Below are 25,383 nucleotides of genomic sequence, written 5' to 3' on the forward strand. Positions count from 1 at the left end.
GTTACATTTGTCAGATACCATCAATAAAATTTGGGCGGAGTGCGTTGGCGTATTTAATACATGTGGTAAATGTCATTAGACTGGGATGAGGTATGTAGCGTGTGTGGTAAATAACTCCTATTCTCAGTTTTCACCTTTAAAATGAATCCTAACATGCCCCATCTGTATTTCATTCCTAATGCTTTGCCTTTTGTCAGTCCTAGCCCCCAATAAATATCTGGTAGGATTGACCTCTGGAAACAACTTGTAATTCTGATCCCTGTGCAAACTTTTATTTGCACAGGATTTGGAGTTTAGCCCTCAAATTGTAATAAGGGCCTTAGTATGTTGACATTATTGTGGGTATTTTTAAATTCATGCAGGGGTCATGCAGGGGTCAGCTAAAAAGTGGGTGAGAAGTGCCCATTTGCTAATAGGTCGGTGCTGTGTAAATCTACACAAAATTGAGTAGGATCTTTTAAGGATTATTTTTTCTATTAGTACACCACATTGTGTTCTAATTCATTTTAAGGGGGGCAGACTTATAAGGGGTGGTCCAATGAAATTTAAATGTTCCTATAACTTGAGTGATCTTTGATGAATCTGCGTCAAATGTGGCAGGTTGTTAGTAAGTTACACCCAGAGCAGGTATTTCAGGTTTCGAGAAGATCCAATAGGGAGGCCAAAGTTAAAGGGGGCACAAACATATTTTTTGATGTGCTGTTTACTTTGGCCCTGTGTGATGGATATGCACAATGTTTGGCAGGGACTTGGCCTGTTTAGGCTGCACTTGGAGTGTTAAAGCTGAGCCTGATCCATCAATGGGGGTGGTTAAATAATTCCTTTGCTAATAAAATTGGCCCTGTTATGACAAATCTATACATTTGACAAATACTTGGCAGGATTCGCTTGCAATTAACATGTTGAAATTTGTGCCAACCTATTAAGGCGAAGGTGGAAAATAACCTTTTTGAAGTGCGTGTAACTTTTGTACTGTTTGACGAAACTTCATCAAATGTGGCAAGCAGTACGCAGGTACTTCTGGTTTCGTGCATATCCAATGGGGATGGTCTTGGAGAGTAAAAGCAGGAGTGTAAGAATTTGGATTATTCGGGGTATGTATTACCCACCTCAAGAAATAATTACAAACTTTGTCAGGTGTACCCTCAAAGCCACTGAATTAACCTGAGCAGACAGGCTTAACTTACACACAATTCGTAAAGTATGTAAGCCGTACCAAAACAGTAATAAAGTCAAAATGCATAACCAATAAAATCAAAACCAGAGTAAAATGTAATAAACAAAATGACCCCCAAAATGACAAATCCAATAAGATGAACTGGAGATAGGAATTTTTAGATTTCTAAGTATGAATAGCGCCAAGAAGCACAAAGTGTCATTGACCTTCAATGGTCGGGGTAGACCGGGACCTAGGTACAGTTTGAGGCTGACCGCGATCGTGCACGGGTCGGATACACTGACCAGATGTGTCCTGATCAAAGTCTTCACCGTTTGACTTTGTCCTTCAAGTACCAATCTACCACAGGAGTCCACTTCCAAAGCCGTCCCGAGACCTCATTATTCACTATTAGTGTAATAAAAAATAGAGTGCGATTAGCTGGAGCGTGGCCTTCCCTGGCAACTGAGTTAAGTAAAAAAATGTTTTTAAAAGTATGTTGTGTGCGTGCTAGTGGGTGAGTGTGTGTTTATGTGAGCGAGGGAGTGTATGTGTGCATGGGCGTCCGCAGGGGGGGGCAAGAAGGGGCGCTTGCCCCCCCCTGGACACTCCTCCTTGCCCCCCCTGTGGCCACTTATGCTTTTACGGACGCCTTTTGTCCGGGATTACGGGCCCTGCAGGGAGCAGAGGTGTTCCCTGCCAGAGGCCTCAACTCCCTGACAGGGCGCCTCGCACTCCTCCTCGCTGCCCCTCCCGCCCATTGTCATTCTGTCTGCGGCTGATTGCCACAAACAGAATGACAATGGCAGGTTTGAGCTGCGCGCCACAAGCACGAGTGGTTAGGTCTGGACATAAAGACCTCCTTTTAACACTCTCAGGGCCGACTTTAGGGCGGTGCAACCGGTGCCACCGCACTGGGTGCTGACTCTTCGAGGGGGCGCCTATTTGGAAGTATTTTATGGTTTTAAAAGCACCTGCTGCATTGCCGGCCTCCGAAATTGTCATACAAAAATAAAAATGTCAAGATAACTTGGTGATTAATGTTCTTCCTGGAGAGAAAAGGCGTTTTGTCAAGTGGTATTTTTAACTCATTTTATGTATCACAGAGGGTTAATGTGTGTGCTGCAAAGAATGTGTACCATGCAGATCACAAAATGCATATAGTTTAAATAGGTCAGTGCTTTTGTCAGAGAGATCCTTTCGGTAAAAAAAAATCATCATTATGAAATGTAACCTCCAACCATCGGGTTCTGATTTACTTTCTGAGTCTGTGCTTCTCCAGACCAAGCACTCTTAAACTATATTGCCTACCAGTATGGATGACATGCAACTCTTACACCTTGTAGTCCTCTGTATTATGTAACATTTCCTATACACTGATTTACACACCTATGATTGATTGCATCTGAGTAGTGTTTGCGATGTAAAGTGCTCTGACACCCTAAACTGGTACAGGTGGCACTATTAAATACATCTGAGAGAGAGTGGTTATGGAGACTTGAGGGGGTACTGTACTGTTAAAGGGTAGTAGTGTGGGAGTCTGTGGGGAGCGCCCATGGGGGGCGCCAACAAACTTTGTCGCACAGGGCGCCACCAGCGCTAAACCCTGAACACTCTGTAGCCTGAGAGCAAGGGGTCTTCTGAATGAAGTTCGGGGGGGGGGGGGGGGGGGGGGGTTGTGGGGGTCGATGCATTATTCTCCCAAGTCAAAAACCGAGGTTGCAGCATAGACTGGATTTCAGATCCCACTAAAACGTACACAGACTTGTGTCAATAACATATCTATCTGCCAGTATGCACCCTATCATGTCTGGCAGGACGTCCCGACCCTGTGTTTCACTACCTCATATCCCCCTGCACCCCACTCCCCACGCTCACTGCCTCATATCCCCCTGTATCCCACTCCCCGTGCTCAGGGCCGGCTCTAGGGCGGTGCGACCGGTGCCACCGCACCGGCTGCTGACTTCGTGTAGGGGGCCCTAATATGATGATTTTAAAAGCACCTGCTTCTTTCCTGGACTCCTAGAAACTTTCAGCCACCAATAAAAATGTCTAAATGACTGCAGTGATTAATGCACTTCCTTAGAGAGAGGGAGAGATCAAAGTTTTGTGTAGTGGAAGTTTCTACTCATCCTAAGGTAGCGCAGAGGGTTACTATGCTTGCTGCAAAGAACGTGCAGCTCACAAAGTGCGTATAATGTAATGTAAATAGGTCAGTGGGTCACACTTTTGTCAGAGAGACCATATTGTTGATAACTCTTTATGAGTTAAAATCCTAATGTGGAACAGTGAGCAAGTAACTGTTAGCAAAGATGCATGCAAACTGGGCTAGAGCGTTATGATTTCCCCCCAGTTTTTCATTATCCTAATGTGGCAAAATGGGTTAATTTGGGTAGAAATCAATTCTTATTAATAAAGAGAACCCCCCAATTCATGGTGCTAGGTTTTAAATTCTAGGTTTCTGATTCTCCTGACCAAGCACTCTTAAACTATCCTGCCTACCTGTATGGATGACATGTGACTCCTACACCTTCTTGTCCTCTCTCTTATGTAACATTTCCTATGCACTGATTTACACACCTATGATTGATTGTCTCTATGTAATCTGTGTGATGTAAAGTGTTGTGACACCTTACACTGATAGGAGCGGCGCTATAAAATGAATTAAATGCACCTGAGACTGAATGGTTACGGAGGCTTGAGGGGCACTGTGAAAGGATGGTTATGAAGAACCTGTAGTGGAGGTGGTCATTGGGGGTGCCAAAAAGCATTATCGCACTGGGCCCCACGAGCGCTAAAGTCGGCCCTGCCAACGCTCACTGCCTTATATCCCTCTGTACCCCACACCTCGCGCTAACTGCCACGACATATCCCTCTGTACCCCACACCTTGCGCTAACTGCCACAACATATCCCTCTGTACCCCGCACTTCGCGCTCACTGCCACATATGCCTCTGTATCCCACTCCTCACACTCACTGCCTGATCGCTCATTTTACCCTGCCATTCATCTTCTACGTGTTCTCTCCCCTTCCACTTGTTCTACCTCTGTTCACCCCTTACTTCTTTTTGTGCCTTACTTCTTTCTCAATAGCTCTACTTCTTTTCCTCTTCAGTAACATCTGTGACACATCTCTGCACTTCCTTTATATCAACGCACCCCTCTACCTCGCCTGTGTACCTCAGTCGTTATTATTCCCTCTTCCTCAGCTGTCTCTACCTGTCTCTGACACACCTCTCCCTCTCTCTACCTGGCCCTCTCTGGTTCTACGACTGCGTTATTCTCCCCTCTCCAGCTTTGATTTACCTGTCTCTGCTCCTGAATCTTTTACTTCTACACCTCACTTCTTTGTCTACCCTTCACCCCTCGCTACCCTTCTGTTTGCCTCACTACGGTCTTTACCCGACCCACCTTCAGTGCCTCTTCCCATTTCGCCTCACTCCCTCACAGCGCTCTCCTAGCATGCATCTGTTTCTCCCCTCACCACCATGCCTGCCTCTACCCCTCCTTACCTTTCCAACCAGCCTAACTTTCTACTTTCCTGTTATTCCTGGTAGTGAACCTTTCATTTCACCCCTCCGGTTGTATTATCTACGCATTCAAATTGAGTAGGTCATTGCTGTGCTCCCAACCTGACATCGAGACCCAGTCCCCTAGCCTCTCAACATGCCCAGATATAACAACAAGCATTGGCATAGCCAATTGGTCTCGCCTTTGGGACCTGCTGCAGAACTAAATACTTATACTGCCGGCATCATACTTACCCAGCGCCAAGACGCCTTGGCAGAAGTGCGCTATATAAGTTCTTCAGTCAGTGAGTCAGTCATAAGGTCCCAAAGGCGAGACCTATTGGCTATGCCAATGCTTGTTTTTCTCAGGTTGGCCTGAACATTACCCGATCCGGATTGTCTGCCATTTTAGCCCCGCCCCCATTAACATTAGCCACGCCCCTTCATTTGCCAGGTTCGCCCCCCCCTGGAAAAATTTCTGCGGACGCCCATGTATGTGTGTGATAGTGTGAAGGTGTGCGTGAAATTGAAGGTCGAAGGGCGTTTTATGTGCCAGGAGACTCTCCAGGTGGTACCCTGGCCAAATGGATGCTTGTCTTCCTACGGTAGCCTGAAAAGAGTGGTGAAACTATAAAGTTCATGGGCCAGGACTGGTGTGGTGGTGAGGACCAAACTATGCAAGAGGATTAACTAAATTATGCCGCAAGAAACGCCAAATTATGCTGCACATTCTTTTATTATATTTTGCTATTTAGTCATTTAACATACATTAATATCAAAGGATACACAAACACTGTATAGAATTCTACGGCTTCTTAAGAAAGAAAATTAATTCTCCCAAAAAATAATGGTTTTGCTTTTTAGAAAGACTAGTTTATTCACACCATGCCTTCAAATTTCAAGACGTGTGCACAAGTTCTTTTGATGAGTGCTGAGGAAAACGAGCCTACATGTGAGGGTTGTAATGAAAGTTGTGTCGCTGAAATGATGTGTGTCCCGTTAGGATTTGCAGCTGGTGCTCAGTTTTGGGTTTACTGTGTATCCACAATCCTGCCATTTGAATCCAATTTTATTTGGGAAGGCCCCACAGAGCAGTATTGAACATTACACATCAATAATGTAAGTGGCTCGCCTGGAGGCACCGAAAGGCTCGAAACACTGCATCTGTAAAAAGAGAAGTAACACGCTTGGGGTTTTTCCATGCTCTGATGGCGTGATTACAAGTTGGGCGGTTATTTCCGTCCTGTGCGCAAACCCCTGTTTACGCAGGGACCGAATTACAATTTTCATTTAAGACATCCGTTATTTCTCAGATGCGCTAAATAACCCAACATTAGTTAAACTTTGGCAGCTCAAACCTGCCGAAATGTAATGAGGGAATCGTATGGTGTTTACCGTGTTGTGCAGATTGTGGTACTTAAACACCAAAATCTCCATGCTATTTCCCATAAATTCATAAGAGTTATTTGTAGCAGAGATAAATAACGTACCCCGTTGTATCGTTCTTTGAGGGGTGATACATAGCGCCTCAACTCGTAGTCAGGCCCTTTCGAAAACCACTGCAGAGAACAGTTTCTCTGGTATACAGTGCTTAATTTAGGCCTGAGTTTGCCAGTGCTCAGCACCGGCACTTTTGACAGTTCACCAAAAGGTGGCACTGTCTGTCTAATTTTAGGATGAGATGAGCACAGTGTTTCATAATTCAAAATGTAATGCAAAATAATAATGCCTTACGCCCAGGCCATTCTTCCGGCTTAGGGAGGCCTGCGGAAGTCTGAAGTGTCACACTTGAAACAGCGCGATGATTGGCAGTTGTATTAGTACTGGGACTGGCAACGCTGACCGGGGCAATGAGTGGTGAAAGATGCAGTGGCCCCCGGAGAAGGGCCCCAGAACTTACCTTTTTTTTCTCACAAATTAAGCAGTGCTGGTATAGCATGGATCTGTGTGAAGAAGCAACCAAACATTGTCATAACACGAAGAATCCTCAGTCACCCAGTCTCTGAATAACATTTTTAAACGGAAGGGTTCATTTGCTGGGTTCCTTTCCCAGGTCCACCTGCAGGGGACATTAAGACTGTCTGGGCAAAAGCGTCTCATTAATACTAGTTTTACATCCGAATACTGCAATCCACTTCCGAAGAGTGACATGTTAACTATTGCAAAATATCTGCCATTGAGTGACACCTGGCTTGAAACACATAATGTTTTTGGTTGAAATATGCTAATTAAGCAACAGACGGTGAAATAAATGAAGGCAAGCGTGGTAAATCGATAACTGAGTGGAAACATTTGCAGCTTCATAAACACCGCTCCAGTGCCCTGCTGGAGGATTAAAGGGTCGTTTTATGGAACAGTTTCTCCTCTACAAGCACACCCATGCTGGCATACAGTAATTCCCTTGCAAATGATGCTTGCACATACATGTGACAGGGATTGCTTCACAGGAAATGACCTGACACTGCCTCCCATCCTCTAAGAGAACATATCTACCTGCCCATTGCACCCACAAGTCCTCTAATTATACATGGAGGTGCCTAAGGGTAGAGGTAGTGACGGTAACCATGAATGGCACATTACATGGGATTTTAGTTGCTGAATCAAAGCAATCATAAAAGTTGTTACCTTAAGTTTTGTCACATCCATAAAATATTCAAAGACGCTCAGCCAAATGTTTTGGGACTGATTGCAGACACGAAGAAGTTGTGGTTGTTCGACTCACGGGCTCACAAAAGCAGGCGTTGGCTGAGATAAAATAGAGTAGCAAAGCTGGTCACTTTCATTAACGAGGAGTAAGTGTGATGGGATGTGCTGCAGCCAGTTAAGTCCAACCCTTAAGACCGAAACAAAGTGAGCTATCTAAGCACTGCAGGAACAAAGCATAGCCTCGGTGCCATGCTGCCCTCAGAGCCCTGCTCAGTGCTTCCCACTTCTGAGCAGCTAGGTCCAACTCCAAGATCAACACACAGGATATGCAGCCCAAGAAGCACCGAGTGGAGTTGAGGGGAGGAGCACACATGGGAGAGGGCTTGAGTGGCCGAGCATCTGAAGCGGGTGAATGTGGACAGAGGCTGCTACTTATGTGCCATAAAATGAAATCTAGTTTCTACTCTAACTCCTTTGTGCTTTGCGTTCTAGTTGCAGTGACTAAGCCTTTGATCCAGCCGGAAGGATCCTTTCTTGAAGTTTCTGAAGGAGCCACCGTGAACCTCGCGTGCCTTGCGGAAGGCTCACCACCGATTACCTATAGATGGTACAAGAAGGACCAGGCACCTGGAAGAGACCGAGTCTTTCAGTCAGGAGGCGCTTTGCTCCTTATCGAGAACTTTCAAACATCTCATTCTGGGACCTACTATTGTGAAGCGGAGAACCGGATTCCTGCGATGGCAAGGCAGAAAAGTGAAGAAGTGCACCTAAGCATCACAGGTCAGAAATTGAATACGCGGGGTACATGTGCAAGAAAAGTTGTTTCAAATGTATAGAACTACATACCAAAAGTGTTTATACGTTCCCGCGTAGCTGACTCTCTATAGAAATGAGACCATGTTTCAATCAGGTGTGTGTGTGTGTGTATGTATGTATGTATATATATATTCACTGAAAAAACCATAGGTTTCAGGCAAGTTATAGTTAGGAATTAGCATTTAAAAAACCTTAGAAATTCACTGAAAAAACCATAGGTTTCAGGGGCGTTATAGTTATCTGGACTTTTCACTCGTACAAAACCATTGAAATTCCCCCGTTATAGTTAGTTCAGCTAACTATAACTTGCGCGCCCGCAATGCACTGTTGATGACGTCACATATTACATCACTCATGACATGGTCAGTGACATCACTCATGACATCACTGATGACATCTTAAATGACATCACTAATGACATCACTGATGACATCATCCTTGTGATAGAGTGGCAGACCTCCTCTTCCCCTAATATAACCTTTGATATACACACATTCAAAAATAGAAACTACAATGTTCAAAACAATGGACATACCAATACCAGTTACAACAACCTATTCAGTAAGATCCACATACACATACACAGACACTCATTCACCAACAGTCCTATACAGTCACTCATACATGTACTCACTCATCATATGTACTCACACACCTATACATCCTGTTACACAACGCCACTCATCCATAGAGTTACTCACACACATAGTCACTAATGCTAATAAAGAATCAAACATCCATGTACAGTTATACACACACCACCACACTTACTTCTACAGAAACTTACACATACTTAGTCTTTTAAAAAATCACTTATAGAAACACATACTTATTCATACAGGAACTCTTTCAATCTCTCACTCTCACATATACTCACTTATATACACCAATAGTCACATATACTAGTTTAAAACATATGTAGTTACTCATAAAGACACTATTGAGACAGTCTATCACTCACTAACACACCCATGCACACACTCATCCACCCATACAGTCCTGCACACATGCTGTCTTCAACACATACAAACAGTGAGTCACTCATTCATACACCTATGCACTACGTAATACCCCCACCGAACCTTACAGACACTCAGACACTCATACTGATACTCAAAAAACCAACTAATAACCTATATAGACACTCATGTAGCTACTCACCAACCCATGCAGCCACTTATACACAAAGTGAGAGACTGATACAGATATTTACAAATTTAAACATTACTCACTAAGCCATGTATTCACTAAGATACACTTAATCAGTCAGTTATACAATCAATTTTTCAAAAACAAATCATCTATTTAGACACTTATATATACCCATTTATTCTTCCATCGACCTTGAGATATACATATATAAAACATATGTAATTTTCAGAAAAACACACATTCACTGGATGATGTCATCAGTGATGTCATTTGAGATGTCATGAGTGATGTCACTGACCATGTCATGAGTGATGTAATATGTGACGTCATCAGCAGTGCATTGCGGGCACGCGAGTTATAGTTGCCTGCACTAACTAGGCTTTTATTTGTCAGTTACAATGTGATATAATGTATGGAATTGCAAGAATTGGATTTCCGTCTTAACGCATTGGTTGTACATGGCATTTCCTGATGTTAAAATATGTTTTCTATGTCTATTGTATATTCATTTGCACATGCACTTTAAATAGCGGGCCTGCACTAATGCGTGGTCAGGTGATCAAGGCCGCTGTGACGGCCGAAACGCGTCCTGACATCTTCGGTGCGGATAATAAATAAATAAACTGTTTGGCACTCAAATAGGTCTGCACCCGTGATTCCCTTCCAGGGAGCTTCTATTGCGAGTTGTTGAGATATATATATATATATATATATATATATATATATATATATATATATATATATATATTCACTGAAAAAACCATAGGTTTCACACATGTTATAGTTAGCGGAAATTTTACTGATAAAAAACCAATGAAATTCCCCCGTTATAGTTAGTGCAGGCAACTATAACTCACGCGACCGCAATCCTCTGCTGATGCTAATACTGTATTTAGACACTTATTTGCCCATGTCTTCTTCCATACATTTTTAGCTATACATATATTACAAATATTTTTTTTTCATAAAGACACATATGTCATCAGCAGAAGATTGCGGTCGCGTGATTTATAGTTGCCTGCACTAACTATAACGGGGGAATTTCATTGGTTTTTTATCAGTAAAATTTCCGCTAACTATAACATGTGTGAAACCTATGGTTTTTTCAGTGAATTTGCAAGGTTTTTTAAATGCTAATTCCTAACTATAACGTGTGTGAAACCTATGGTTTTTTCAGTGAATTTGTACGGTTTTTTAAATGCTAAGTTACTTTACGCCATTCGTGGCGTGCGCGCCCACTTAACGCAGTTCGTTCCGTGCGCGCACGGTGCGCGTCGCGCACGGTGCGCGCAGAGTGAGCACGCGGTGCGCTTCGCGCACCGCGCGCCCACTTTACGCAGTTAGTGCCGTGCATGCACAGTGGGCACGCGGTGCGCTACGCGCACCGCGTGCCCACGTTACGCTAGATGGGCCATGTACGCACGATGCGCTTCGCGCACCGTGCTCACATGGAGGACATATGATGCACTTCGTTTTGAAAGGTAATATTTTAATTTTTCGCACCGCATATAAGCCATGCACAAATGGTGCCCTTAGGGCACCATTTGCACACGGGGTGGGGTGAGTGTGGATATTTTTATTTTTTTTATTTTTTTTACCGTACGCGTACGGTAAGCGTAATCGGCGAAATTAGCGAAAAAATAAAAATTCCGTTTTTGGCCTTGGGGGATCTTTGGGGACTCCCTCAACATGGCTAGGTGTTTTGGAGCTGTCCAAACAGCCCCTTTACATGTTTTTGGTCTTTGTATTTTAATCATCACTCTCAGTGCGAGAGAGAAAATGGCGGCCGCCGCTTCCTGGTTTCGGCCGATTCGAATGTTTACTAAGATCTAAGAGCCAATCAGAATCGCGCTCGCGCACGCCACCGTACGCGTACGGTAAGCGTACCGTAAGCGCACCGTAAGCTGGCTCAGATATATATATTGATTTAAAGGCTATTTTCTCAGAATCTACTGAACAGATTTACACCAAACCTACAAAAGGCACTTCCTTGACCTGAGGACTACCTCTCTGCCAAATTTCTAGTAATTCTGTTCAGCCGTTCGGGCTGTAGCTGTGTCTAAAGGTCCTATGGAAAAATGCATGGGAAAAACGCGTTTTGGGACCCCCCTTTTATCTCAGCCCCCGCTTGACGAATCCCCCCGAGACTTTCAGGGAAGGAGCGGAGCGTAGCGCCCCACCTATTTTGAAATAGTCGCGAGGATTCGTCGACCGGCGCCAAAGTTATTCAAAATAGAATGTTGCGGATTTCCTATGGAAACGTGGTCCTAACTATAACTACCTACTGGCGACCGCCAGTAGGTAATATATATATATATATATCAAACGAATCTCATCCTAACGAAAGAGCAGAGACCCCAGCAGGAAAGGTCATGGAAGCGTTTATTAAAACACAGATCACATGGCGAATGCATTTCGGCATAATGCTGCCTTCCTCAGCGCCCAAGTTTACAGGTGGCTTCCATCATTGTCAGATAAATGTTCCTGCCGCCTTTATTGGTCATCCAAAAGGCACCGCCCTCTGGAACGAAACACCCCTGTTTGTAGTCCTCAAGGCGGCCGAGAACTCCAACATCCAGAATGCAGTGCTCTGCTTCAGGTAGGTGACGGGTGGGGAGAATGTTGAACCAAGTGGTCGGGCGGGATGCAGGGTTCCGATGTAGATGTCAGCCAAGATGTCCTGCTTGTAGTGTATATATATATATATATTATCTACTGGCGGTCGCCAGTAGATAGTTATAGTTAGGGCCGAGTTCCCATAGGAAATCTGAAAATTCAATTTTGAATAACTTTGGCGCCGGTTGACGAATCCTCGCGAAACTTTCAAAACTAATGGGGCGCTCCGCTCAGCTCCTACCCTGAAAGTCTCAGGGTGATTCGTCAAGTGGGGGCTGAGAAAAAAGGGGGGTCCCAAAACGCATTTTCCCCATGCATTTTCCCATAGGACCTTTAGTCGAAGGTACAGCCCGAACGGCTGAACAGAATTACTTGAAATTTGGCAAAGAGGTAGTCCTCAGGTCAGGGATGTGCCTTTTGCATATATGGTGTCAATCTGTTCGGTAGTTTCTGAGAAAATTGCAGTTAAAAGTACATAAATATCTATATGCGCGCACCGTGCGCGAGCGTAATTCTGATTGGTGGTTAGATGTCAGTCAACATTCTAATCGGTCACAATCAGGAAGTGTCGGACGCCATTTTGTGTGTGGCAGTGAAAAACAAAGGTGGAGAACGTGAAAAGGGGGCAGGGTAGAGAGTTCCTGACCCCCTAGCCTTTGTCAGGGGGTCCCTGAAGGACCCCGAAGGGTGAAAAAAAATTTTTTTTTTCAATAAATCACGGGGTGCGCGCACGGTGAAAAACCCTTAAAAAAACAAAAAAAACAGTTTAAACGAGCCATTCCATATTACAGGATACAGTCAATCTATAACTATATACATAGGTAGTTTATTGTAAAATAAATATATAAAAAATATAATAATACATACATAAATTAGCATTTAAAAAACCTTACAAATTCACAAAAAAAACCATAGGTTTCACACACGTTATAGTTAGAAATTAGCATTTAAAAAAACGTGCAAATTCACGTAAAAAACCATAGGTTTCACACACGTTATAGTTAGGAATTAGCATTTTAAAAACCTTGCAAATTCACTGAAAAAACCATAGGTTTCACACACGTTATAGTTAGGAATTAGCTGGACATTTCACTCGTACAAAACCAGCAGTGGATTGCGGTTGCGCAAGTTATATTTAGCTGAACTAACTATAACGGGGGAATTTCAATGGTTTTGTACAAGTGAAATGTCCAGCTAACTATAACATGTGTGAAACATATGGTTTTTTCAGTGAATATATATATATATATATATATATATATATAGATATGAACCTGAGCAAACGGAGGATTAATAAATAATTTTTTTATTTATTTTTTATGAACAATAATGTTTATACAAAAATAAGTTGCTTGCAACTGGCAATATGCGCTTAATCTTGGAGTATAGAATGGTGCTCCTTGAAGCCCGACACCCTGTGACATTTTTTTTAGGTACTTGAATACAGTAGGAGGAACATTTGTGGGGATCATAGTTCTTCCACAAGGAAAAAAGATGTATGGGTCAAGGTCCCTCATTGGTTGAGCACCAACAGCTCAGAATGTGGTGAAAACGGGGGAATATTTGGGTTATATCAAAGTGCTTTTAGTTATCTAGAACCTGTTGTGACAATACGGGAGCAACCGTGCAAGAAGATGAAGTGATGGAGCAAGAATCACAGGTTTTACTAAAATGCGATACTCGAACATGAAGAGTGTGACTTTTTCCTTCTTTACAGGCACAGCGCACAGATCCAATAAAATGGTCCAAGTTGCTGCATAACCATTCCAAGCCTACATCTAATAGCAATGATCTATATAATTTCTAACTTAAACTAAACGTGGGACAAGAGTACAGTCCTAAGGAAATGGAAGAAGTATTGAATCCCACGATAATAAAATAATGTAATTTCCTTCTTTAAAACGAAACAAACCTTAGGAATACAAGTGAAACAAATGGAGATTACATCAAAGTGGCTAAGAAATATCATTAAACAATGACATCCGGTCCTGGAGCTGCATTGAATGTTTCTAAAATTAACCATTTTCTCCCTCCCCCACTCCCCGAGAAGCCATCCTCTCTTGTTGTCACATATGCATCCTTTCACCTTCATACTTGGCACCAGATGACATGCTATCACATTGTAGACCATCACCCTCTGGAACATGCAGGCCTCTGTCACCCTGTATTCCAGACCTATCTGTACCATCCGTAAGGATCTCCTGACCATACATCCATCTACTAGACTCAACAGACCACTCTCCGTCCTCAGCTCTGCTATTCTTTTCCCTTTTGTCACTATACTTGTTAGCTCGTTTCATATTCCAGTCAAGTCCATCTTGGGTAATAACGATGGGGACGTTCACTTTCCCCACACTTATTTGTCGAAAATAACTCGAATTACATGGTTAACAAATCCAGATCGATGCAAAAAGAACAATTGATGGACAGAATGCAGAACAATGTCATACATTCATCCCAGTACAGAGATCTGGGCCTAAATCCATCGTTTTTTTGCTCACCATGCCGTTCCAGTTTGAACCCAGCCATATGCAAATCAGTCTTGACCCTGCACCCAATGGGAGCAGTCCAGCCCGAACTGCCAGGCCAGGTCCTCCCTGGACTGAAAACAAGCATCCTAGGACCGGTTTCAGGGTTCCTCCCCTCTTCAGCCAGGATAGCTTGATTCCAGTGGCATGGAGAGCACTGGACTCATGTCTGGGCATACCCGTCCCACTCGGGGTGACAAATGCAAAAACAACAGTTGATGGACAGAATGCAGAACAATGTCATACATTCTCCCCAGTACAGAGATCTGGGCCTAAATCCATCGTTTATTTGCTCACCATGCCATTCCAGTGTGAACCCAGCCATATGCAAATCAGTCTTGACCCTGCAACCAATGGGAGCAGTCCAGCCCGAACTGCCAGGCCAGGTCCTCCGTGGACTGCAAACCAGCATCCTGGGACCTGTTTCTAACAAATCCACATCAGTAAAATCGAACCAAGTCTCTCATACAATCAAGAACAGACATAATCGTAATGCTCCTTGGACAAACGTTGCTTCAAAGCTACTTGTTCTGCCGCACTATGTCTGTGGGTTTCCTCATTGTTCAAATACTTCTTAAGCCACCATGGGTGCAACGTAGAAGCAGGCTCCCCTCCTTTTAACAACCTGAATAGACTTTCTCTCTGGTACTGTGAGGTGTAATTCTATAGAACCACACTTCTTCTCGAAGAGACATTCTCCAAGACAAGTCATTTAAAAAAAAGTCCATTTGATATTTCCTTTAATGGCCCTATTAAAACATTCTATTTTCACATTAGCTTGTGGACAGTGACAACTAAACAATCTAAGAATGTATGCGCCCCAGGCAAGATATATTTTGGGGTCCCCTGTTTGGCTAGTCTTTGAATTTATTACCGTCTCATTCAGTCCTTTGTGATGTCAAACAATATTGAATTATATATTAAAAATTAGAAAAATTTACACAGAAAAACACCCGAAAGCTCAAGCTACCTGATGTCCGCCTGCCAAGTGAAACTAAAAAAGCTTGAACAAGTTTTGGAACTTGGATAGAGAAGTTTGTTTTTTTTTGCACCACATCTTTTTGCTTGGAATCCGGTGACTAAGCTGCTTGCTATATTCATTGCAGCTCTGCTCTGAGGATTTTCCCCATTCTGTCGGTTAACTTCTGATTATATTCTCCTTACTTCTCTTTTGCTGCTTTGCCCCGTTCTTCCTGTTCATAAGTGTGCACTTTTCTGGTACAGGCGCCGGTGACCCCCCCCCTCCCTGAGTAAGAGCAGTGGGACAAGGAATGATACTAGAGAAGGCTGAGACAAAAAGAGAACAGTATAGAAAGAGGCGTAGAGGGGGAGGCCATCGAGATAGAGATGATGTAGGAGGATATGTGAGGTAGAAAAAGAAGTAAAGTGAATAGAGAAACGTGGGATAGCCAGAAGTAAAGATAAAGATAGGAAGATGCAGGTAGTGAAAGTGAGGTAGATCTAGGGAAGGTTTTAGAGTGAGGTAGAAAGAGATAGGGAGAGAAATGTAGAAAAAAGGCAGAGGAATAAAGCTATACATGGGGTGAAGTAAAGAGAAATGTAATATAGAAAAATGGTGAATTAGAGAGTGATAAAGACAGTGATAGGGAGAGGAAGACAAAGAGAGATGAGGAAAAACAAGGATGCAAAGTAGAGAGAGCAAAATGAGACCAGGTTAAAAAAGGCCAGGACAACAGACTAGAGGAAAAGAGAGCTATAAATAGAGATAGATAATTGAGGTGGTGGGGTTGATTTGAATGAAGAAAGATCTTGAGAGAGAGAGGCGTAAATAGAGAAAAAGAGAGGTGGAGAAATAGAGATAGCCAGCAAGAGTAAGATATTTAAAGAAGAAGCAGAAGGACCAAAGGTAGAAAGAACAATTAAGCCCGAATAGATATAATGATCTATGAAACACTCAATGGCAAGAGGTAAGAAATAGATGCACTGCAGCCTTGAGACCACTACAAGATGTGATTGACATTGTCTCAAAGCATTGGCTGTAGAGCGATGACTCAAACCAGTGGTTGAAAGGGGCTGACTAAATCGCTGCTTTCTATTTTTTGTAAACCGCATGTCTTGCAGATAGTGGCAGACAATGCAATCTTGTACTTCGTTTTGGTCATCCTGATGAAGTTATAACGATTGTAATTTTAAGAATATCAGACAAACGCACACCTCAGTGGATTTTCTTTTGCTTGCTGGCGGTTCTTATAAATCATTGAGTGAGGCACAGTCAGTGAATTGGAGGGGGGATGAGCTGGATGCTGCTGTTGGTGCTCCTATTAGGAAACTTCTCATTGTCTTCCAATACTTTTACTTTGTTAACCTCGGCTTAAAGATCTTTATGACTTCATGTATTCAGTGAGTGTTTCCAACTGGCAGAAGAATTGCTAGGATGTGTAAGAAAAAAGGATAATGTACTTCTTGAGACACTTATATATATATATTTTTTTTTATCAGATGATACCATTGCAAAGGTAACCACACCAAAGTCAAGCATGGTTAGCACGGAAGGCACGGTCTCCACGGAATGGTCTGGCAGTACACACCGCACTGAAGCACCATCCTCGGCAAACGGTACAATTTGTATATAGTCCGTGTTCTGATAATTAAGTTATTAGAAGCAGATGAGTTTGATGAATGCTAACATTTTGGAGACACAAGCATTACAAAGTATGCAACCAAGAGCAGGGACCCATGGGTAGTTCCAAGACTTGCGTGGAGAGCAGCTCCTTAATATGAAACACTCTAGGCACCCACCAACGTTCCAAATCTGCTCACCACAAATGTGGACTTTTCTACCAGAGGTTTTAAGCATTGGATTAGCACTGTGCAGTTCACGCCAGTTAGAGAGTGACAAGGTTGGTGAGGTGAATAACACCAGAGCTGCCAGTTCACATGGTGCTACCGTGTGTCACTCTAATTCGGTTCCCTTCACAATGTCATCCAGTGAGAAGCCAAAATCACACAGTGCAGGGGAAACGAGCTGAAAACCACTGTAAACTATGAATTTCCATCTCGTTTTGCTCGGCAGTAAGCAGCAGATGTCCATTAAGAGGTGTGAAAACACCCCCGGACATCAGTGACCACCTCAATGACCATTTGTCCTTTTTTAGGTCTAGCCTAGAGCAGCGCATGCGCTGCATGCTCGACTTTTAGTAAGGGGGTTTTCAAAGTGCTACCCACAAGCTTTTCCTGGCCTAAAGCTTGCGTGCACGCTCGCGTGCACTCGCGCAGCCGCCATCTGCCTTTCTTATCTCATTAAGCCTTGTTTTACAGTAACAAGCCATCATGGCTCATTAAGTGCTTTCGCACGCAGAGCCTGCGCACACAACTCCCTCCGCCTCTCTCTCTCGCTGCAGCCCCCATCTGTGCATTCCCTGCGGCCAATGCTTGTTATTTCCAGTGCAAAAGTCTATGTGTCGACCAACTCAGAAGGTTAGAATGTTCCCATGCACTGGGTATGTGCTGTGAAATGAACATACTCCCCTTGCTTCTGCTGCTTCACGTGGGTGTTCTTTCTTGGAAGCAAGGGCTGATTAATTTAGTAGCTTTGGCTCTGTGTCGAAACCTATTCGTGTCTGCATCGATCCTCCACAGTAATGTCCCCAAAGTTCATAATTCCAGTTCAAAACCACAACTTTGTGCTGGATAGTAAATAGCTTATATCATTTTACACCACCTCGCATCATGTATATTTATCAAAATACAACCTAAACATTTTAAAAAACAATTGAGTATTTTTGGTTCTGAAACCAAATCTAAAATACTGTTTGCCACAGGAAGTTTACTGAACACCATGGCCTCTTTTGGAAGTGGATTTATTGCCACTATACATGACACAGTTCGGGGTGAACGTTGTAGCCTCAGGATGAGTGCACATTAACCCAGAAATGGCAGGAAGCGCTCTGACATTTTGGCAATCTCTTCACTAGCAGCTGCTCAGCATCTGAGGTACCGCATGAATGAACCCATTCGGAAACATCCATTTCATTCAGGCAATTAACTGTTAACCACCGAGGACAAACTGCCCAAGATCAAACGCTTGACTCATCACAAGACATCCAACTCAAAGGTTTCTTCAGAAATTAAAATCACATTCTGCACATTGCCCGTTACGCGCCACGAAGAGGGAATCAGGCTACTTGGTGAGCTGCCTTAAATGCATTTCAAAGAACCGTCACGTAGTTTATAATTAAGAAGTGCTGTTTCTCATAAATTAAAGCATCCGTGAGTGGCTAGGCCTGCATATTTGCCTGTCTTACTAATCCGTTCAACAGTAATCAGTCATTCAGAATGAGGTGACTGCGAAGTGTTCCCTGTCATTAGTGAGGTGTTCAGATATACAACCAAGGATTCAACCCTACGAATATAGTCCATGTCATAGCGCACGTGGGAATCATTCATGAAAACTAACTGCATTACAATGTCCCGTTTAGTTTTATTGCCACAGTGTGTCCTAATATTCTAAAAGCATTCTTGCTTTTCATCCTTCCAGTTCAGTTTCAATGGACTGATGCAGCATAGGCACACATAAAGAAAACAAGCATTGGCATAGCCAATAGGTCTCGCCTTTGGGACCTTATATGTGCAAGCCATGCAACAGTTGATGTTGTTGCACCAAGGATATTGTGCTGCATAACTAAACACTTATAAGGTTCCAAAGGCGAGACCTATTGGCTATGCCAATGCTTGTTGGAAAGGGGTGGGAGGCTTGTTGGGGCCGAGTGCCTCTTAGGTGGCTCTTGGCACGAGGCTCCGCCCATTCCTCACACAGTGAAATTTATTTGTAAGTTGGCAGGTATTTAACACCTATGCTTAAGTGATCATTTGGGTGTCCGGAATACCAACACTGGGGGAAATAAGAAATACATCGAGAAGTGTGTAGGCTTCTGGGATAAAACTGCACTTGTGTCTGGAAGTGCACAGTATGTCCATGATATGATTGTATATAAATTGACACATCGAATATAGATTTTAACATTTTCAAGTTGTTGCAGCACGGTTTCACTAATTAACTAGTGCAAAACTTGTACATTCTTTTAGCCGCTGGAGCTGCCAGTCAAACGCCTCCCAGTACCAGGATTCCGAAGACTGCCAACTACAATACTGACTCACCTGGAAACAACAGACGACTGCATAACCCGGATGCTACGGAAACGCACTCACCTGTCAATAACATGACAGCCACGCCCTCTAAAGGTAAACATGTGGAGGGAAGTAGGCTTGTTAAAGGATAGTAGTTGTGCCCACTCTGCCCTCTCATACCTGGACAGACGTGTGCATTCAAGTCTGTTGTACAACTGTTGATTCTACCTGTGCTTGTGTTCCTTGTGAAAGGGCAGCATACCACAATGCATAGTGAAGTCAGCCAGTCTCTGAAGTGGGCTTATACATTGCTCCTCAATGCATGATAGCGTGGGCAGAAGGAAAAATGTGAATAACACCAATCACAGACTAATGGATGAAGTCTAGCTGAATCCCCTACATGCAACTGTTATACACATAGTTTTAGTTAAATCGAAAGGCCTTGGCTAACACCGACCTAAAAAATGAAATCAGTCTGGCATCAGCTGCAGGCATCTTGTAAGTGGGCAAGAAAGAAAAGGAGCAAGAAAGAAGAAAAGAAAAGAAGAGGACAGAAGGAGAGAAAGGATAAAGAGAACTGGAAAGAGCAAATAAAAAAGCAATGGAAGGTAAGAAGGAAAAATGAAGAAAGGAAAGGAGAAAGTAGCGAAGGGAGATAGGGAATGAAGGGTAGAAAACTAAGGAGAAAGAAAGGAGAAACAACAGAAGGAACGAAAAAGCAGGAAACAGAAGGAAAGTAAGGGGGGGAAGGAAACAATGGGGGGGAAAAGGGGAAAACTGAATTAAGGCAACAATTCAATTCTGGTTTATAAAGCACAGGGCTACCCGGGTGGGGTTTCCCAGTGCCAGCTGAGAGAAACAAATGAGTGGAGCAGATTTTAAACTTGAGAAGAGCCAGATCTTCAGCATCTTCCTGAACATCGCATGAGTTCCATAGGCAAAGATTCAGTGGCTCCAGAACTTTGGCCCTAAAAAGGTAAAGGCCTGCCTTCCCTGTTTACCTGGCTTCACTTTTGGAATAATGGCCAGATTGGAGTTACTTGACCAGAGCTCCCGTTTAGTATATAGGGATGGATCAAAGATCAAATGTATAAAGAACCAGCCAGTAACATGGCTTTATATACATAGCATAATGCCTTATGCTTTATGTGTTTTGCTATCGGAAGTTGGTGCAGTAGGCGAAGATGTTGAGACACTGGTATATGGTATATGGAACATGGTATAGTAGATGGGCCCCCACAGTCTGAACAGACTGCTGCTGCTTTAACCAGGAGTTTGTAGTGCCCAGATATAACATATTGCCATAATCCAGTCCAGAGGTTAGTAGAGCCTGCACAATAGTTTTTTGAGTCTCCAAAGTTGGGAACCAGAGCATTTTTGTTAAACATCTGAGCAAGCCAAAACAGTATGCCACCATCTTGATGATTTGCTGATCTGTGATCAGTCCATTATCCAACCAAAACCCTAAGGGGCAGATTTACAAGAAAGTGACGCATCTGCAGAGATGCGTCACTTTCCCTGCGCCAACATTCCAAATCCTTGCGTCACCATGGATGTGCCGTATTTACAATACGGCGCACCATGGCGCAAGGTTTGACAGATGCGTCAGAAATTCTGACGCATCTGTTGACGGAAAAGTCACGCATTGCTGGAGTCGTGTCGCAAGCACGACGCAACTCCAGCAATGCTCAGGGGCGCCCTATGCCTAACATGCTGCTTCACTCCTTACGCCTGCTTCAAGCAGGCGCAGGGTTTTGACGCAGCATGGACGTAAAAGTAACTCAGTGATATCTTGTAGATTTCACTGAGTCACTTTTACGGGGCTTCCTGCGATGGAACGCCCACCCTGCATGCATTAAACCTGACGCAGGTTTAATGTGGCGCAGGGCTTCACAACGTGACGCATCTCCCTAGATGCGTCACATTGTAAATGGGCCGCAACTTTTACGCTGCCGCTGCGTCACAAAAGTGACGCAACGACGGCGCAAAAGTGATGCAAGGGGCTTGTAAATCTGCCCCCAAATTCTTAATCGCTTGCCTAGGAAAAAGGCAAATACCGAACAATGGGGTCACCACAGCTGGGGTTGATTACCCAGGATTAGCACCAGCAGCTGCTTCTCAGCTAAGATGGAGGAGCATCACCCCACTTCTCATCGAGCAGTGAAAAGGAAAACTAAACTGATTTATAAAAGAATGTTATCACTTTATTTGTAGTGGCACTTGGAGCCAGGTTGGGGCGGGGTTGGGTTTGCTGCATCAGAGGGAGGAGGAGTGGTAAAATGTGCACCTTAAATGTGCATGACTGTTTGGCTGGCCGTCTTGAATCCAGGTGAATACGAGCTGCAGTTCCTCCTCTATCCAACTTCTGCCTAAGATATTCAGTGACTCCAAGCAGCACTGTTTCAGTGCTGTGCTCTGGTCGTAATCCAGACTGGGAAGGATGCAGTACATTATATGTTTCAGAAATGTGTAGAGCATTAAAATGCTTCTCAAAGATCTTGGTCTAGAGAGACAGTAGAGAAACAGAGTGATAGTTGGCCCAATCAGAAACCTCTGAATTGTTCCTTGATAGTGGTAGTACCACTGCTTGTTTCCAAGCTCCAGGGACCTTGCTGCAAGGTAGGGAAGTGTTCAGCAACTCAATTAAGATCGGGGAGAGTGTAGCTCTCATTGTGCTTAGCTTATGCAGAGGTAGAAGATCTGAAGGAGAACCTGACTTAATAGCCTCTGATAAAGCCAGAAAAGTTGTGGTTTCTAAAGGCTGAGGGGGAAAAAAGGCACTCTCTCTTTAGGGACACTAGTTGCAGTAGTTACATTAGCTGGAATAGCGGAACTTCCAAAGGGGAAATAGATTGCATTACTTTTTCTGTAGCAAAGTAATGGCTATCATTTTGAGAGAGACCCAAACAGGGCAAGATGTTAGAAGGATCGAATAAAGATGTTGACATCTAGAACATTTCTTTAGGGGGAGTTGATAGTTGTAGAATTATCTTTTTTGTTGTCGGTGCATGAGGATCTACAGGCCCTATGGTAGATTCCAGTGGCCTCCTTCAGTCTTAGGTTAACTTCTACTAAATAGTGCTTGCACCACAGGTGCCCCAAACTTTTTTTTTTCTTTTTCTTTAGAGCTAAGACCTTAACTAAAAGTTGTAGCCACAGAGCTTTAAAATCTCCAATTTTGGAGGAGGCTTTATTATACTTTGTGCTGTCAGAGTGAATTTTGAAATCACGTACGATAGTAGAATTGGCACATTTAAGAATATAAGGAGCGAGTGTTTCGGCCTAGCCTGGACTTCCAACTACCTGCAGGACCACGCAGGGGTAAATCTGAGTACCAGATAGGGTAAAATTATTAGTTTAGGGAGAGAAAAGGACAGTCCCCATCTAATTTAGAAAGGCTAGTGTTCTGGCAGGAGAAACCAGACTTGAAATAGAAAATGATGGCTATCCCGCCACCCCTTTTCCTGATTCGATCCTGCCTGGTTATGCAATAGTCCTGGGGGAGGGCTAATGCAATATCTGGCATGGAATGCTCATGGAGCCCAGTTGCCATGAGGAAATCTTCCAGGCTTATGGTCCATTAAAAAAAGACATCTGAGTGATGTTGCACCTCAGAGTGGAAATGAACTGAAGCAGTGATAAGTTGCTTTCCTCTCCAGGGGATCCACTCGGAGGGAGGCGTTAGAGTCCCCTGACCCTATGGTATAATAACTACATTGATGACATCCCCATGTACCAGGAAGAGCGTCTAAATTCACCCTGTAGTTAGGTGCTATTGTCAGCCAGAGTTAACGCACCTGTTTGCTTGAGTATTAAACCCTACCTGAGGGTGTTGGACCAGGGTTCTTGGTCCCTGTGCACGGTCTGGTGCGGACAGGTGCTGTTGGCCTTGCCTGTGGCACTTTGTTAGCAGCCCGAGGTACTTCTGTGCTATGCCCTCCCTTAAACAGGATTAGCATTCCATCAATCACAGTTTTTTTTAACTTATTGTGTTGCCCTAAGTGGGACGGGTATGCATAGATGTGGGTCCCATGCACACTGTGTCACTGGAGCCAAGCTTTACTTGCCTGATGATTCCATAACTAGGGCAAAACTGGTCCTGGGTTGCTTGTGTTCCAGTTCAGGAAGGACCTGGTTTATAAGCTCAGGTTGCACTGCTCCCATTGGAGCAAGGTCAAGACTGATTTGCATTTATCTGGTCCAAACTTAGGTGGCATGGTGTGCAAAATAATAATGGGTTGGGATACAGTTCGAATGATTACCAGTGTCTGAGATTAATTCAAGCATTCCATCCATCACGGTTTTGTAAACTTATTGTGCCTTCCATAAATCGGGCATGTAGCTCATAAAAAATACAACAAAATACCAAAAAAGGATCCACAAGCAAGTAGATCACTCAAAGGCACTTTCAGAATTGAGGCTTGAACTGCTGTGGCAGGAGAGCAAACAGATAAGCAGACAACACATTGCACTGTTGGAAATACTTAAAAATAAGTACCTTACCCAAGCATGTACAACTCCTCCCAAATGTGAAAATAAATGTCACTCTTCTCTAGTTTAAAAGCCTCTGCGTCTCTGCGCTATGCCCTCCCTTAAATACAATATGTAGCTAGTAAAAGAATGACCCATGAGCAGCTAGACTGCTCAAAAATACCCCACAAAGTCACCACTTTCAAAGTGCCCGCTTGAACTGCTGATCGCTTCCAAAAACAGATGTAGCAAGTAGCAGGAGAGTAAACAGATCAGTAAACACCACTTTAAAAAACTGTTCCTTTTCCAAACACCTAAAACTTCCTTCAAATGCGAATAAAAATGTCACTCCTATCTAGTTTAAAAACAATAAAAGGAGAAAAAGAAAGAAGGTAACAATGAAAAGGAAAGCGAGAAAGAAGGAAAGAGAAAAAATGAAAGAAGACAAGGATAAAAATCGCAAGGATAAAAGAAACAAAGTAAAAAGAGGATAACCTAATACAGAACAATTTCACATGGACACAATCTGGTATGCTGTGAAATAGTAGCAGTAAGAAAAGCATAATACTCCAAAAGGAATTTACAGCAGCATTGGCAGGAGATGGGATCTGATAAAGTTGGAATGTGCATCATAAGCGTTCTGCTATCACATGAGGCTCTAAGCACAAAGTCAACACTAAATCAATTATAAAGTGAAAATAAAAACACTACCACTGAAGGCAACTAGCTTATGTGCGTATGTGCTCTTTGTGAGAGAACAAAATGCAGTCACTGGCTGAAGTAGGCTGACCCATACTATATGCTGTAGTTGGCGGAAGCACAATAGACCAATGAATGAAGTGAGGTGGGTGAAAGCCCCTACATGTAAGTAGGCCTGGGCGTGAAATTAAGCTCCCAGATTTTTTCTCACTCCACTCAGCGTGCAGAAGTTCAGAAAAACAGTCTTTTTTTTTCTCACTCTCCAATGTAATGGTGGCGAGCGAGGAAAATCTTACTCCAGACCACCTTCCAGTTAGATTTTTCAACACGGATGGCCACTACCGCTCGTGTTGAGAAACCTTCTGTTCGCGTTGAGGAAGCTGCCGCTCAAGCAGAACACCTTATCTAGCGGCAGAAAGAAGCATCAAACTGTTGCGCTGCGCATGGTGCCATTTTGTGCTGATTTTCAAGGGCGGGGACAAACCGCCAACACTAAATATCAACGTGAACAGAGCGACCTAAAGCACTCCAACGCTTGTGGAACTCGGCATAGAAAGGCTGAGGTTTTTGTTCACTTCACGGAGTTCCACATAGCAGAACTCTGCCCAAGCTTATATGTATGTATATTATACATTGTTGCAGGGATTCTGCTAAGGAACAGAACTATGCTTGGGCACATAAAACATCAGCATGTCAAGACTCA

General features: G+C 43.5%; 1 protein-coding gene and 1 long non-coding RNA gene across 3 annotated transcripts in view; one reads left to right on the forward strand and one right to left on the reverse strand.

Annotated features, from left to right (window-relative positions):
* Positions 1 to 25,383, reverse strand: part of LOC146829600 (uncharacterized) — a 104,361-nt gene that overhangs the window by 36,215 nt on the left and 42,763 nt on the right. The gene's annotated exons all lie outside the window — the stretch shown is intronic.
* LOC146829601 (uncharacterized) overlaps positions 1 to 25,383 on the forward strand; it is a 165,138-nt gene that overhangs the window by 21,170 nt on the left and 118,585 nt on the right. For both annotated transcript variants that reach the window (XM_085608303.1, XM_085608302.1), the window contains exons 3-5: positions 7,804 to 8,091; positions 16,884 to 17,000; positions 19,470 to 19,625. In XM_085608303.1, the coding sequence (XP_085464429.1) occupies positions 7,804 to 8,091; positions 16,884 to 17,000; positions 19,470 to 19,625 (561 nt within the window). The remainder of the gene's footprint in view (positions 1 to 7,803; positions 8,092 to 16,883; positions 17,001 to 19,469; positions 19,626 to 25,383) is intronic.

The sequence above is a fragment of the Triturus cristatus genome, chromosome 5_2 (genome assembly GCF_964204655.1).
Source record: "Triturus cristatus chromosome 5_2, aTriCri1.1, whole genome shotgun sequence".
Taxonomy (NCBI): Eukaryota; Metazoa; Chordata; class Amphibia; order Caudata; family Salamandridae; genus Triturus; species Triturus cristatus.